The sequence below is a fragment of the Cydia splendana genome, chromosome Z (assembly GCF_910591565.1).
Source record: "Cydia splendana chromosome Z, ilCydSple1.2, whole genome shotgun sequence".
Taxonomy (NCBI): Eukaryota; Metazoa; Arthropoda; class Insecta; order Lepidoptera; family Tortricidae; genus Cydia; species Cydia splendana.
The window spans coordinates 12,828,617-12,843,418 of NC_085987.1; the positions used below are offsets into that span (position 1 = coordinate 12,828,617).

Consider the following 14,802-nt stretch of genomic DNA (forward strand, 5'->3'; position numbering starts at 1 on the left):
CCCACAAGATGCTATTCGCAGAGAACTATGGAAAAAAGCTGTCCAATTAGAGAGACATGCAATTGAGTGGATGCCTGGCAAGATATCTAGAATATGTTCTATTCATGAGATATAACCCGTGAGATAATCATACCCGGTCTCCTATATGTAGATACATTTTTCCTATCATGCTTTCACTGAATTAATTTAACAAATACACACATTATCTGAAAATGTTGATCATTTGAATCCACCCTCTACTGTCACATATATGTGACCTTCCACACTCGTGCGTGAATCGCGGCGCAAAGCCGCGAACGTGAGTGTGGAGTCCTGAACGCAGACCTGCGAAATCGACTCCACACTCGCGTTCGCGGCTTCGCCCGCGATTCACACGCATAGTCTGGAGGGGGCTTATAGAGTAAAGTATCGCGCTTGAAAGTAAAAAAAAAAAATCAGGGGAGCCCCGCTCGCCACCTACACCCTCCTCGAGCGATGCACGGCGCAGCAAATACATAATCATAATCATTTTATTCATAAAAACCAGTTTACATGTCAACATTATATTTATAATTATTTTAATTTTTTACATACCTACATTATTAATTTTACGTAAGAGTATTATTTTTAATTTTTTATGTCTATTCCATATCTCGGGACCATGGGGTCCCGGACCTTTGGGAGGCGTGCGTGGGGCCGAAGCCAACAGCGCAGAGGCCCTTTAAGACAATTTAATCTAAAAGCAAGGGATACACGTGGCGGATACCATCCCCGAACGCACAATGTGATACATCCGGAGATGGTCCCCGCCAGGTGCAAAGACTATTGCAGTGCAGCACTTTTGTGCTGCGATGGAAACTTAAATTTTTATTATTATTATCTGTAAGCAGTAAGCACAGAACTCTTGGTAAGTGTAGAATGGGCGCTCGACAAGCCAGTTTTTTAATCGGCGCTTAAAGCTAATTAAATTGGGAGTTTCGACGATATTTCTGGGCAGTTTATTATAAACAGTGGGCCCCATTACATGGGTGAGCTTATTTGATTTTTTTATTTTGCGGCCTACACTAACTAGTTTCTCGGCATTCCTAGTGTTAAAGTTATGTATCATTCCATTAGTTTTGTAGTTCGATACACTCAGACTAATAACGCATAGACAGATAGTCCCCTTACGGCTAACCTGCCAAAAGTGAAGCCGAAACACGATGGATGTGTGCGTGGTAGGCTCGTGTTTTACGCTCAGCATCACACACACATATACAAAAACGTGTTGCCAGTATATAGATATTTCCCTCAAAGTGGGGATTTAACAATATCCTTAACACTTGGTTATTAATAATTTGTGTGTAGATTTAATAGCAAAAGCTTTCTTGTTTATTTAAGGATTTTTTTGCATTAGAGTCCTTTGTGAAATAAGGTTTAAATAAAAAAATTGATACATTTTTACAATTTTTTATTTAAAATGTGCATGAAATTACTACATAATTTGAAATAAAATAATGAAATATTTAAAAATATATAATTTTTATATAATTATAAGTACAAGGAACTTCAATTAAGCGTATTCATTTTAGAATGTAAACGTCATGTCCCATTTTGAGGAAAAAATATTCACTACACTGGCAACATTTATAAGAAATGGCGGCTGACGAAACATTGGATTTTTGTAGTTACGATTACGTAAAAATATCACATTAAACTATATACTTACGCGTGAAATGTAATGTAAGTCGGTTTGTTTTTATGTTTGATGCGTTGTAACACCCATTCACTGCACAAACAACCATTTTTCCTGTGTTTTTGATTTTTAAACGGGAGGTGTACACAAACCGACGTGACCTTGAGCACTGCCAGGGCCGATCGAATACGGTGACACGAGTGCGACGTAACGTCGCACTTGAAATGGCTTCACTAGGGATGTACGTATGCATAACCCAGGCATAACCATAATTGAAGGCAGTGTGAGTATGCCTAATTCCTTAACCAGTTCTCTTGCTGGCTTGTCTGGAGGTACCCGTGCGATACACCTAACTGCTCGTTTCTGGAGTCGGAACACTCGTTCCCATTGGGCGCAGCGGCCCCAGAGCTCCGCACCATACTGAATTAGGGAGTGCACGGTGGCAAAGTTGGCACTTCTGCAGTCTACACTCCCGCTTTCTAAGATAGTTTCCTAATAATTATTTATAGCTCGTACCTACCCTACTAGATACTTTCGTCGTCATCACCTGCCTGTAGTATAGGTACATCCCAGCTGTTCCACAGTGCTTCTCTTATAAGTAAGGTTCGAGTTATTGCCCCCTCGCTAGCTCAATGAGGGCTTCACGGACACCTTTGCATAAATTTCGAAAAACTCATGGTAGCCAGGTAATGCCAGGGTTCGAACCCAGGTGTTACTTCATTCGGTTTTGTTATCAGATTTAAATTCAGTCGTAGTGGATTTATAGATAAACCACAACGAGTAAACAGATATATTATATAGGTACTTAGGTAGGTAATTAAGCTGATTAATTATGATTTGTTGAGATCTAAATCACGATCGGCATTAATTTTTAATACTTAAAACTATGATAAAACCTATAGTATCGCTGCAAGGGTTCGTATAAATAAAAAAAATCGAAGATAAGTGTCGCAGTTGTCATTAGAGCAAGTAATGATGTACAAGAAGTATACCGCGTTGGTGCTAGCGCTGGTGGTCCTGGCGGCGGAGGCTACCACCGCTCCGAGGCAGCTGTTGGCGCCGCTGCTGCTGCAAGCCCAACAGTAAGTCCAAACTTAGCCTGTTTCAAAGCAGGAGTTCAAATTCGTTGCGCGTGACACAGGCGAAAAGTGCAGGCGGGCCCGAAATGCCTGACTGATAATAAATTCGTAGAAAAAAAGGTTAGGAACAACTGGTAGAATTAAAAAAAAATAAGGCATATTAAGTACGTAAAAAGGATGACTCGCGCTAGACCGGGCCATGCCCGGGCCGAGGCGTCCGACATGTCATTTTCTATGACGGCTGATCGGTGATCACGTGGTGCTTTCCATAGAAAACGACGCGCAGGAAGCTCCGGCCCGGACCCGGCCCGGTCTAGCGTGAGTCAACCTTAAACCGTCAAGCAGTTCAAGTCTCAGGGCCCATTATAGTATAGGTAAATATATTTTAAATTATGAAAACTGTGAACTCACTGTTATTCTTATTACTTAATTCAAAACGCAAAATTGGACTTTCCTGGTCGTAAGCATACTCGTTTCAAGCATGCATGTACAGTCAGCAATACTATTCGCTTAGCACCATCGCATACAAACTCTACTTATGCCCAATAGAGACACTGTTGTACCTACTGATGAGCCGTCGGAAAATTTCCACATTGAAAAATTTCTGAAACTTCTCATACTTTTTTATGTACATTTTCCGTTACTTTAACCCTTCTTTGCATGATTATTTATTTATTTTTGAAATAAATCAGGATAATGTTAGTTGACTTCCACTACATTACGGTAAAAATGAAAAAAAAAAAATGTAAGGTACGATTTACCAAATATATCTATTTTTTAATATGATGGAAATTTCCATCATTATGCAAACTCTGACCTTAAGTGTAGTACATAGGTACTAAATAAATTAAACAGTTTTGATGTAATTATTCTTATTTATTTTATACAAGAGTTACATAATATTTATTCTACGTGATATTTCAGGAAACAGTTAAGTATTTGTTTTTTAAGACAACGATACTTATTGCACGAAACTGTAGTATAACCCTTGCATGAAGGGTATTCGCATTCGCCATACTTTACGAGTGAAGTTGTTGCATAATGATGGAAATTTCCATCACATACTTTCGAGTTACTTTATGTTCCAATTTCGAAAATGTATGCACAAAAGGTAACATAATATTAAATTACATAACCTGATACACATTAATTATTCCGCAAATATCAATATTTTCGCAGTACTATCGTTCAGAATACAGAATACAAGGTCAACAGTTTTCGTAAATGGCGCGAAACGGCGACCCCGCGAATAAAAAATGTAAATTTAAAATTCTGTTTATTCATTTTATCACAACTACGTTCCATTTCACGCTGTAATGTTGTTGAAACATGACAGTCTTAAAAATAAATATCAATCACCTCCGAAAGCACCTTTATTTCACAGGACAATGTTATGATGGAAATTTCCATCACTATGCGAAGAAGGGTTAATGAAAGTTTCCTTAATTTCCTATGAAAGTTTCCTTAATTTCCTATTAAAGTTTCCTTAATTTCCTATTAAATTTCCGAGAAGTTTTCCAACATTTTATAACCTTTCCGCAACTTGCACATCCGTAGGTACTCGGTTTCACCTACATTGCTAATACCATTGCAATGCATTGTATTTACTTATATTATACCTAAGTTTAATGAAGACATTTACGGGAGTAGTGACGGGCACTTGGTCGTCTACCGCGTTAAATTAATACTCTAAATATTCCTGCAGGCTGTATGGCTAATGTATTTTCTCGGTAGGTACTCTTGATTAATTTACCTACTTACTCCTTACTACATTTATGAGGTTAAAATAACCATTTGTTTTCCAAGGGGACAATAGTTATTTGTACAACAAGAGATCAAAGTTTGATATTTCTTCGAGTGCTTATTTTGAGTCCCGTGCAAGCGAAAGATTCTATAATAGATTCACGAGCGTAGCGAGTGAATCGAATTTAGAATCTTGAGCGTAGTAAGGGATTCAAAAGCGCATGAGATGTAAATAACTTTGATCTCGTGTAGTACACAAAATTTTTCACCCTAAGCAGTGAGAACATACCTAGAGGGACAGAGATAATAGAACCCAAGTATATCGAACTTGTATTAGACCCCGCATGTTGAAATGACATTTGACTATAAAGGTCACTTGAATGTCATTTTGTCTCACTCAGTGAGCAAAATCGCATTTTGCTCACTGAATGAGACACACTCAGTGTGCAAAATGCTATTTTGCTCACCGAGTGAGACAAAATGACTCAGTGAGCAAAATCGCATTTTGCTCACTGTTTTTAAGAAGCAAAGTACCCTTGTTCGAGCTGCTGAGGTGAAAAATTATTGTTAAAGTTGTTCTTTAACTCCTCGTGCTAATATTGATACCCGAGAAAGCGAAAGATTCCAAAATAGAACCACGAGCGTAGCAAGTTACTGTCATACATTACAAGTGAAATGAAATGAACGCTATTAAACATTTATCATTCAAAAAAATCATAACTTAAATGTTAATTCCACCAGCTAGCATGAGGAAACAACTCAAAAAATCAAAGGAAATTTACATCTTATTACTTTGCCACTCTTGTAGATAAAATCCCACTTTCTCTCAGTTTCTCAGTGTGATGAAAAGGCTGTATTTAATTTAATTCAATATCTTTATTTCGACTTCGAAATAAGAATGAAGATTAATCATAAATAATTGTCAGTATCAAAAATTTACAATTTTTAGCGTTTTTGTAAAAGAAAAATATAGTAAATCAATTTTTTTTTCCTTTAATATATTTTTTTTTAAATATAGTACCTACATTTTTGATACTGACAATTATTTATGATTTTATCTTCATAGCAATTAAATTATAAGTGGATAGGATCATGAATAATTAAACAATTCATATTTAACATGATTATTTAATAAGTACCTAGCGTCTTGTCATTTACTAGTCTGTATCACAGCAAATGCTGAGCCCATCCGCTTTGTCACACTATTGTTATTTCTTTAGATTTAACCTCGTAAGACCCAGCATATAAAGTTTTCATATTTTTAATTTGAACCTTATTCTATAAGTAACTTGGAACGAATTTCGTTTGTTTTAAAAAGCAATGAAACAAAAGAAACGCTACTTTATTTGGTTCATGAAAGGTTCAAATTAGGTTGCACGATTATGTACATTGTAATGTACATTTAGTCTCAGGAGGTAGTAGTAATCTATTGTTAATTATGTGCTCGTAATTGTTTCTGCTCTTGTGTCTTAATTATCTATCCCTTTGTTTTTTTCCTTTTCTTTTTCTTGTATGTGTTTGACAAGAAATAGTTGTCCATTATACCTATTTAAATCACGTCTTATGAGTAGTAAAGGTACTTATTTATTATAGGTACCTGCGACAATATTTTCATAGATCATAGATTAGATCTGTGATAATACCTATTGCAGACTGGCGTAGATAAGTGGCTACCTAAAAGTAAAACTTGATAAGAATCTGTTTATAAGGTATTTTAATGCTATTAAGTGTATCGAATACAAAATTTATAGAATACGATTACCAAAGATAAATTAGCTTTGATAACGTAAATAATTATCAAACTCAAGCAATAAGCTAAACCCTTCTAGGTACTTAATTACCTACCTAGCCATTATTTACACACGCAATTAGAGTAAATAAGTACGAAGTAGGTACCTACCTACGAAAGTAACTGCTAGAGAAACTAAAGAGAAACTGAATATAATTCTAGACATAGTAAGGTACCTACCTCGTCATCCCCGAAAAAAAAATGGACATTCAAAATCTAGGTATACAGTATTAATAACAAACTTAGAATAAAAAGTAACCTAAAATTAAAACTACCTACAAAACTAAAACTAATACCTAAAAAAAATATAGAACTACCTACAAAACTAAAACTAAACCTAAAAAAAAAAACCTAAAAATCTATATCTATTTTTAGGTTTTTTTTTTTTTTTTTAGGTTTAGTTTTAGTTTTGTAGGTAGTTCTATATTTTTTTTAGGTATTAGTTTTAGTTTTGTAGGTAGTTTTAATTTTAGGTTACTTTTTATTCTAAGTTTGTTATTAATATTGTAAACAGATTTGTTATTACCCAAAGGTAAATTATTATTATCCAAGAAGCTTGAACTATCAAAAGTGTTGGTAATTATTATTTAAGGTAAGTATATAAATAAATACAATCGGTATACAGTGTGTAAATTCAATAAGGGCAAACCTTTAAACGGTGGTTAGCATAGGACCTAAGAAGTATATTGAGATAATATTTGCTTAGAAATACAATGAAAATATGAACAAAGTAATTCGCCTGCAATGTAAAGCAACACACAAGTTACGAGATACGAGCATTGTGCGTTGTGTATGGTAAGTATGCACATGGTACGTCATGTCATGATATGGCTCGTAACGCGGTAACGTAATGATGTAGTACCGACTCGGTAAATTTTCAAAAATTATTTACTGGATCATAATATAGGTAATGTAGGTAACTTCAAAAAGCTCTACTAAATTACACGGGAAAATTATATGTCCGGTTCGATTTATGGCTCGTATTGGATTTACACACTGTACCTATACTTAAAATTCCTATTACTAAATATGACGAAACACTAATTTTGCATAAAATTACTTTGCACTCTTGTACATTTCCTTCTTTCTTTCTTTTTTTTTTGTTGTGCCTTTCCGGCTTGATGAAAATTGGTTGTAGATACTCGACTGCTGCAGAAGGCTTATTACATTTTAAAAGTTATAAATTAATGATACGTTGTTCGTACTAGGGAGAAATTCACCGACCTCGGCATAACGGCGACCGTGAACGACTATGTCGACGAGACGATCAGCATGCTGGTGCCGCACATCCAGAACTTCGGCCTCGACCCCATGCAGCTGCCCGACATCGAGGAGGGCTTTGAAGTGGTTCGTTTCATTTATGATTTTGTCGACCGTGTGGCCTAGTGGGTACTAAAATCGAACCTTCGGTGCAAAACATAATTTCTTTGACACGGAAACTTGGGTCGATCACTCCTAATAATAATAAGTTATTCCGTTAGTGAGCGATCCTTGTGATTTCAGAGATACCTGCTGATAACATACAGCGCGGTGCTAAAGATCCACGACGGCTACATGTCGGGGCTGGTGAACGTGCAGCGCTCCGGCGACCAGACCGTGAACTACTTCGCCAAGATGCTGCGCGTGCGCGTCGAGCTGCAGTTCTCCGACCTTGAAGTAATAAACCCATCTCATCCCATATTATTATAATTTTCCATTACCTACCCTAAATTAGGCCCTAACGAAAAGGACGCGTCCGTCACGTATGGAGATAATTGACGTGAAAGCTTAAGTAAAGGATGACTCACGCTAGACCGGGCCAGCCCGGGCCGGGGCGTCCGACATGTCATATTCTATGACGGCTGATCGGTGATCACGTGGTGCATTCCATAGAAAACGAAGCTCCAGCCCGGCCACGACCCGGTTTCACGTGAGTCATCCTTAATGCCCTGGATTTGGTTTTGCGAACGACATCAACAGTGTTTAATGGACTTGTCTTATTTCAGTTCTACTACAACTACCTCTTGAAGGTGATGAGGATCGGCCCCACCGGCGGTATCCGCGGGTCACTCGATAGTTTCAAGGTCGTCACTGACATTTTGATCGATTTCAACAACGATGAAATCCATCTTCAACAATTTTCTTTGACTGACATTGGGTTAGTATAAAATTTACGTTAAGGAGGTAGTTAGCCTACCTACGTTACTAAGTACCTAAAGTATTGATAATAACAAAGTATCGTTGATCAATATAACATTTTAAGTGTTACGTCATAATTTCATAGAAGACTGATGGCATGCAGAGTTCTGTGCTATCAAAATCGCTGCCAACTTAGCTAGGTCTAACTTGATTCAGAATTTATCTTTTACTCTACATGTTAGCTTATTAAATCGAATTAATAAATAAGTACAAAGTATAAGGCTTTTGGCTGCGCCAGCGACTTCTTCCGTGTAAAAAGAAAGGACGCTTACCACAATGAATTTTGTATACTGACCCGCCTGTTCGTATCACTATCGCACGCGCGTAAAGTAAAGTATTGGGGGCACGGTTGGGGGGTGGTGGTTGGTGGTGCGGGCCCTATGCGGGGGCTGCTACGTATTGCGTACGAACTAACGTATTTATTTATGTATTTGCATAATACCTACATTGTAAAATGTTTTAGATACTAGGACGATTCCCAACTCACGTTGTTATATAACACTCGCCTTCGCTCGTGTTATTGCAATCTCGACACTCGTTGTAACGATTACTTTCTGCAGTTGTATTGTATCACTTGTATCGCGAATTCACATAATTATACAAATGATCGTAGTTCTGACAAAAATTTCCTTTTCAGTCGTCTGCGCGTCCGGCTCACCGGCAACATTCTAACCGACTGGTTGTTCAACCCCACCATCGCCGTGTTCGTGCGAATATTCGACACCATCATTATGAAGGTCGTGGAAGTGAACATCCGCAACGCCATCCACGGCGGCGTCGGATTCGTCAACTCCAACCTTAAGGATATCATCGATACGCTAGAGTCCTTCAACTAGACCATTTGAATTAGACTAACACAACTTGATTAGTGGTTCCTAACCTTTTCAATATTGTTATTCCAATTTACTCCAATATAAAATGATTTAAACATTTAATACATGCGATTCAAATACAATTTTAGGTATTATCCCCACCCCACATGAAACGGTTTGTTTTACCTCCTAAGAGGTACCTACCTAATTCATAACATAATAACTAGATCATAATCATAAGGCGTAAATCCTGATGTGATGCTATGTTATGCTTATATGATTTAAATCAAATTTAAATAAATCTTATGTTCATAAAAAGTAATAACGCTTTTTTATTTTATGCCTACGTCCCCACGATCTTGATATCATTGCGTAGTTATGTTGGCTAGATCAGTTTATAAGGTTTATAAAGCACATGTTATACGGTCGGAAAGGAGGCTTGCGACAGTTGCGACCAATGTCACCTTGTTTGGTTCAAAAGTTATGGATCACATTTTTTTTGTTTCGAAGCTATTACACTTCCTAAAATGCTCACTTTATCAAAAAAATGCTTCAACAGCTACCCCTATACGTTTTGAAATATTTATATACCTATGCAACAACAACCCGCACTAAAGGGTTGAACGAAACAAAAAAAATCACGGCCGGAGAGACAGACGGACATGGCGAAAGTATAAGGGACATAAGGGTTCATAGTTGACTACGGAACCCTTAAAACGGCACAAGTGAGTGGTTGTGGCGATGCGTATGAATATCTGACGGTCCTTCACATATTATATGTTTTTAAAGGTATCGCACAATTTACGAATCTTCGTACATACGAGCAAGAATATGATTAAAAATCCAGCCAAGTGCAGGTTGGACTCGCGCCCTTAGGGTTCCATCGTATTGCACTTTCAATAAGGGCAAATTATGCAGTAGATAAAAGAAGATGCGGGTTTAAACTGATAATAAGAGTACAATATTGTTAATATGATTTAACATCGAAAAAACCCAAAAAAATAAATAAATACATAATTTCCTATTTCGGAATATAAATTATTTAAAATTATACAATAAAAATACTTGTTATATATTTATTTATATGAATAAAATGTATTTTTTATAATTTTCTAAAAATAATTTATGTAGTTAGTCTTATGTTCAAAAACATGTTATTTGTAATGTTTATTAAAGTTCTAAAGCCTTACAATTAAAAAAAGTTTTTGTTTTTTTAATACGTTTTTAATACATATATAAATTAGTTCCCAAATCGTCATTACCGTACATTCAGTGTCATTACCGTCTATAAAAGAGTCATTACCATACCATGATTGTCATCACCATCTTGCGTTTTTATTTTCCGAAAGCGATAACTTCAAATATAAGCCACAAATGATTGTATAAATACCATAAATATCCTCAATATACAGCCCCCTATTACTTTACCCAGCTAGAATCGTGTTAAATTAAACATTTAAAAAAAATATTTTTTTGTATGGTGAAATTTTTGGTGATGAAATCCACCCAGGGCCGGATTAACCCTAAGTCAAAGTAGGCAACTGCCTAGGGGCCCCGCCCCGGCGGCTCAGCTCGCACCAAATAAAATTATGTTTCATAGGGTCAAAATTCACGAGTAACAATTGTTGCTTAATAATAATGAGTATGCTTTTGTTATTGTTTTTCTTTTGATCCATTGTTGAATTTAATGTAACTGGAATAAAATTGAAGCAATACGTTACAGTTTACGGGGCGTATATGCGTACCTGGGGCCCGTTTCTCAAATGCTTGTAACTTGTAATACAAGTGGAAGTCCCTTTCTAACAAAAGCTGTCAAAAAGTGACATCCGCTTGTATTACAAGTTACAAGCTTTTGAGAAACGGGCCCCTGTTAGAAAGGTTTTCTGAAAAAAAATTAACATATCCTTTTTTTTAACAACCAACAACTTCTGGGTTATTTCGACTCAGAATCACGAGGACTATTGATGAAAATAAAGAAAAAAAGTGTCTCCAGTTTTTTAGACGAATTTGGGGTGTCAGTTTAGTGACGATCCATACAAAATGTATGTATGTAAAACTGCGTCACAAAAGTGACCTTTTTTCGACGATTGGTTCATGTCAGAGCGCTGCTTCCTTACAGCTCAGCCTTCGGCGTCGCTTTTTAAGAAATATCAATATTGATTTCAGTAGCTTGGCCTCGCATGAAAGCTCACTTCGCTAAAAGACGCTTCGGGCTTGTCAAGCAATGCGGAGATTGCTGAGCTCGATCTTCACTTCAGCCTCACTTTTTACCTCAATTTACCATTGGTTTGTGTTCCTCATCTCCTCTACTTCAGCTTAGGCTTTGGCCTCGCTGCGCCTAGCTGGGCCTGCAGCTCGCTTTTTAATACAATGGAATTTGGTTCGTGTCTTTGCTCAACTATGTACTTATCCTGAAGCCTGAAGCACGGCTTTGACTTCGCGGCATGAAAGCTCGCCTCACTTCGGACTTTTAGGCCCAGGTGAAGATCGGTACCCGGCTGGCCTTTTAAGAGGCTTTCACAATTTGCGATATTGTTAATAAAAATTTCGCGCTCGCTTCGCTCGCGTTTTTGGTAGGTTTTTTGGTTGACCCTTTATCTACATGTTAGCTTGACTGGTAAATGAATACAATTAGACCACGAAAAGTCTGCAATGATTTTGATAGGATACGCAGTGCAAGTGTTATTTATACGTCATAATTTCATAGCAGTTTGACGTTTAAAATAACACTTGCACTGCGTGTGCTATCAAAATCGTTGCAGACTTATCTTAGTCTAACTCTAATAATTTTAATATATGGAAATTATTTATTACTAGGTTGATTCTAATCATGTGGCTTATGGTCGGACAATCGTTGTTCAGTCTCGCAAAATTAAGCGTAGCCTCGCTTAAAATTTGCCATTGTTAGATAGGAAAGTGACGCTCAAGCTCACAGCTTTGATATTCCACTGGGGATTGGCCTTAAGCCTAAAGGGCTCTTCCTACACATGACGCAACGCGGAATCGGCAAAAATTGATAGAAAAAAGCTTTATGTCCAAGCAATAAGAGCGAAAAAGACATCGTTCTGACTAGACTCGGATCGTCTCGGCTGAAGATTGAAATTAAAAACGCAAACTTATTTCCCTGTAGGTACTGAACAACTGAACATGCTGTATACAGAATTGACTGTAGGGGGCCCCGAGCCTTGCACTGCCTAGGGGCCCCGACATGCTTAATCCGGCCCTGAATCCACCCATCTGTATATTCTTATATCTATGGGTTTTACTTTTTATTTTTTATTTTTTTCTGTTAATAGTGGTAACAGACTATCGCACCGCACCAAGGTCATTGTGCGACGCACCCATAAGTAAGAGCGAGAAAGCGATATCTCTTTCTCACTTTTACTTATCGATGCGTCGCACAATGACTTTATATCTTGTAATAATACTTTTTGTACGTAATAAATGTTTAATGCCAAAATAAAAATTATATAAAACTGAACATCCAAACTCTTTGGTGTGGACGTATCGATTACGGTCACCGTTCACAATTAAATTGAAAAAAGCTGGAAAAGAAAAAAGCACTAGTTCTCAAAAAACAGCTTTGCGAACGCTAAACAGCTACGAAAAGTAGCACTTTTTGAGCAACTGTATTAAAATTGTTATTTACGATACAAGTGCGGAAAAGAGGAAATTCGAAACGAGTGGCGATAAATGAGTGTTTTAAATCGACACGAGTTGCGAATTACCTATTCGCACGTGTATCGTACAACGTTTTAAAGTACATATGGCCCTTTAAACTTTTGACATACGCACGAAAAGTGCTATTTTACGCACTAGTTAATCATACAATCTGGTCACACAATTTTCATCAATATTCAGTATTGCGACCTGTAGAGGAGAACATCCGGACAAGATCCGGACATACGAAAGTACTTTGCCCAAGTTAAAACAGAGACCTTCGCTAACGGTTCGGTCAAAAATAAAACCACTTCCACAACGGACAAAAACTATATCCTGGCAAACCCACTTTGTCAGTAGTAGTAGTAGTAGTAGTAGGTTTGTAGCATCCTATATATTATATTATACTACTCTTTGATTTGTAGTAGGGAGTCCAACCCTTCGCGCCAACATTTTTTAATTTGCCACGGAAATGGCTTGACATACGTAGTATCTTCTTAGCACAGACCAACCCCTATAGACATAGCTTATAGGACGACTCGCGGCCTCCACTCGTGCGAGCAATAGCGCTTATAAAATATTTCACGCGCGCCGCTCCGATCAGTTGCGTCCAAATTCACGACCTGTTAACAGTGTGCGCGTGTTTACGAAAATAAATCGCAATTTATTCAAATCATGGGATTTTGCAGTGTGAAATGGTGTGGCAAGTCATCTAAGACTTCCAGTTATAAAACAGATGGAATAACATTCCACAGGTAAATCAAAATCACTATTTTGTTGAAAATTATTTCTTGTCCGCGGGGTTCATTTTATACTGGTCAATATGGTTGTACTGAGCGGCAGTGAAGTAGCCCGTCCTTTTCCGTCAACTTGAAAATGCAATGTGCTATCCCTTTCACGTCAACAACTAGGGGGTCATCCATTAATTACGTCACACGAATTTCTAGGTTTTTTGACCCCTCCCCCCCTTGTCACATGTGGTCACATTTGGCAAACCCCTCCCCCCTAGTGTGACGTCACATTTTTTCTACGAAATCGCCAAATCGAATTAAGTAAGTACCTAAGTATTATTAATATTTTATCAAAATATTTTTGACGATATAAATATTAGTAATTTTATAACCCAAAACTGCTTAGGAAAGAAAATTAAAAGAATAAAAACGATTATCGTTTTAAAAACTTGTTATTTAAATGTACAGCGAATAAAATAATTAAAAAAAAAATTTCGGTTACTGATAAAGTTAAAGTGACGTCACAAAGTTTGTGTCTCCCCCCTCCCCCATGTCACAATATGTCACATTTTCTTGACCCCCTCCCACCCCCTAAGCGTGTGACGTAATTAATGGATGACCCCTAGTGATGTACGGCGATGGTTTTGTCAATTGCGGTAAATTCGTGCTTTCGCTCGAACCATATTGTACCATTTTAAGAAATGTAAAAGATAATTGTGATTCTCTTTCATTTTTAATTGAGAATAAATATAAATAAATAAAATAAAATAAATATTAGGGGACATCTTACACAGATCAAACCTAGCCCCAAACTAAGCAAAGCTTGTACTATGGGTACTAGGCGACGATATACATACTTGTATAGATAAATACATACTTATATACATAGAAAACAACCATGACTCAGGAACAAATATTAGGCCCCATTCGCACGACAGCTTAAAAAGCGTTGCGTTAAAACCCGACGTTGGCGCTTTTTTACCGTTTCCAATATTTGTGTTCATATGAACGCTTAAAAATCACTTGTGAGTCGTACTGCCACGTACGCATCTCAGCAAAGCCATACTTTATTTGCTATTACGACGTATTATTTGAATATAGCTTGAATATTTCAGGAATTTGTAAGCATAAGTTGACATTTTTAAGGTGAAACTAA

General features: G+C 37.1%; 1 protein-coding gene across 1 annotated transcript; it reads left to right on the forward strand.

Annotated features, from left to right (window-relative positions):
- Nucleotides 1-2,588: 2,588 nt before the first annotated feature.
- Nucleotides 2,589-9,298, forward strand: LOC134804592 (uncharacterized). The gene is made up of 5 exons (XM_063777703.1): nucleotides 2,589-2,736; nucleotides 7,474-7,612; nucleotides 7,769-7,921; nucleotides 8,251-8,402; nucleotides 9,081-9,298. The coding sequence occupies exons 1-5, from the start codon at nucleotides 2,627-2,629 to the stop codon at nucleotides 9,277-9,279; spliced, it is 753 nt and encodes a 250-aa protein (XP_063633773.1). The 5' UTR covers nucleotides 2,589-2,626; the 3' UTR covers nucleotides 9,280-9,298.
- The last annotated feature ends 5,504 nt before the right edge of the window (nucleotides 9,299-14,802 follow it).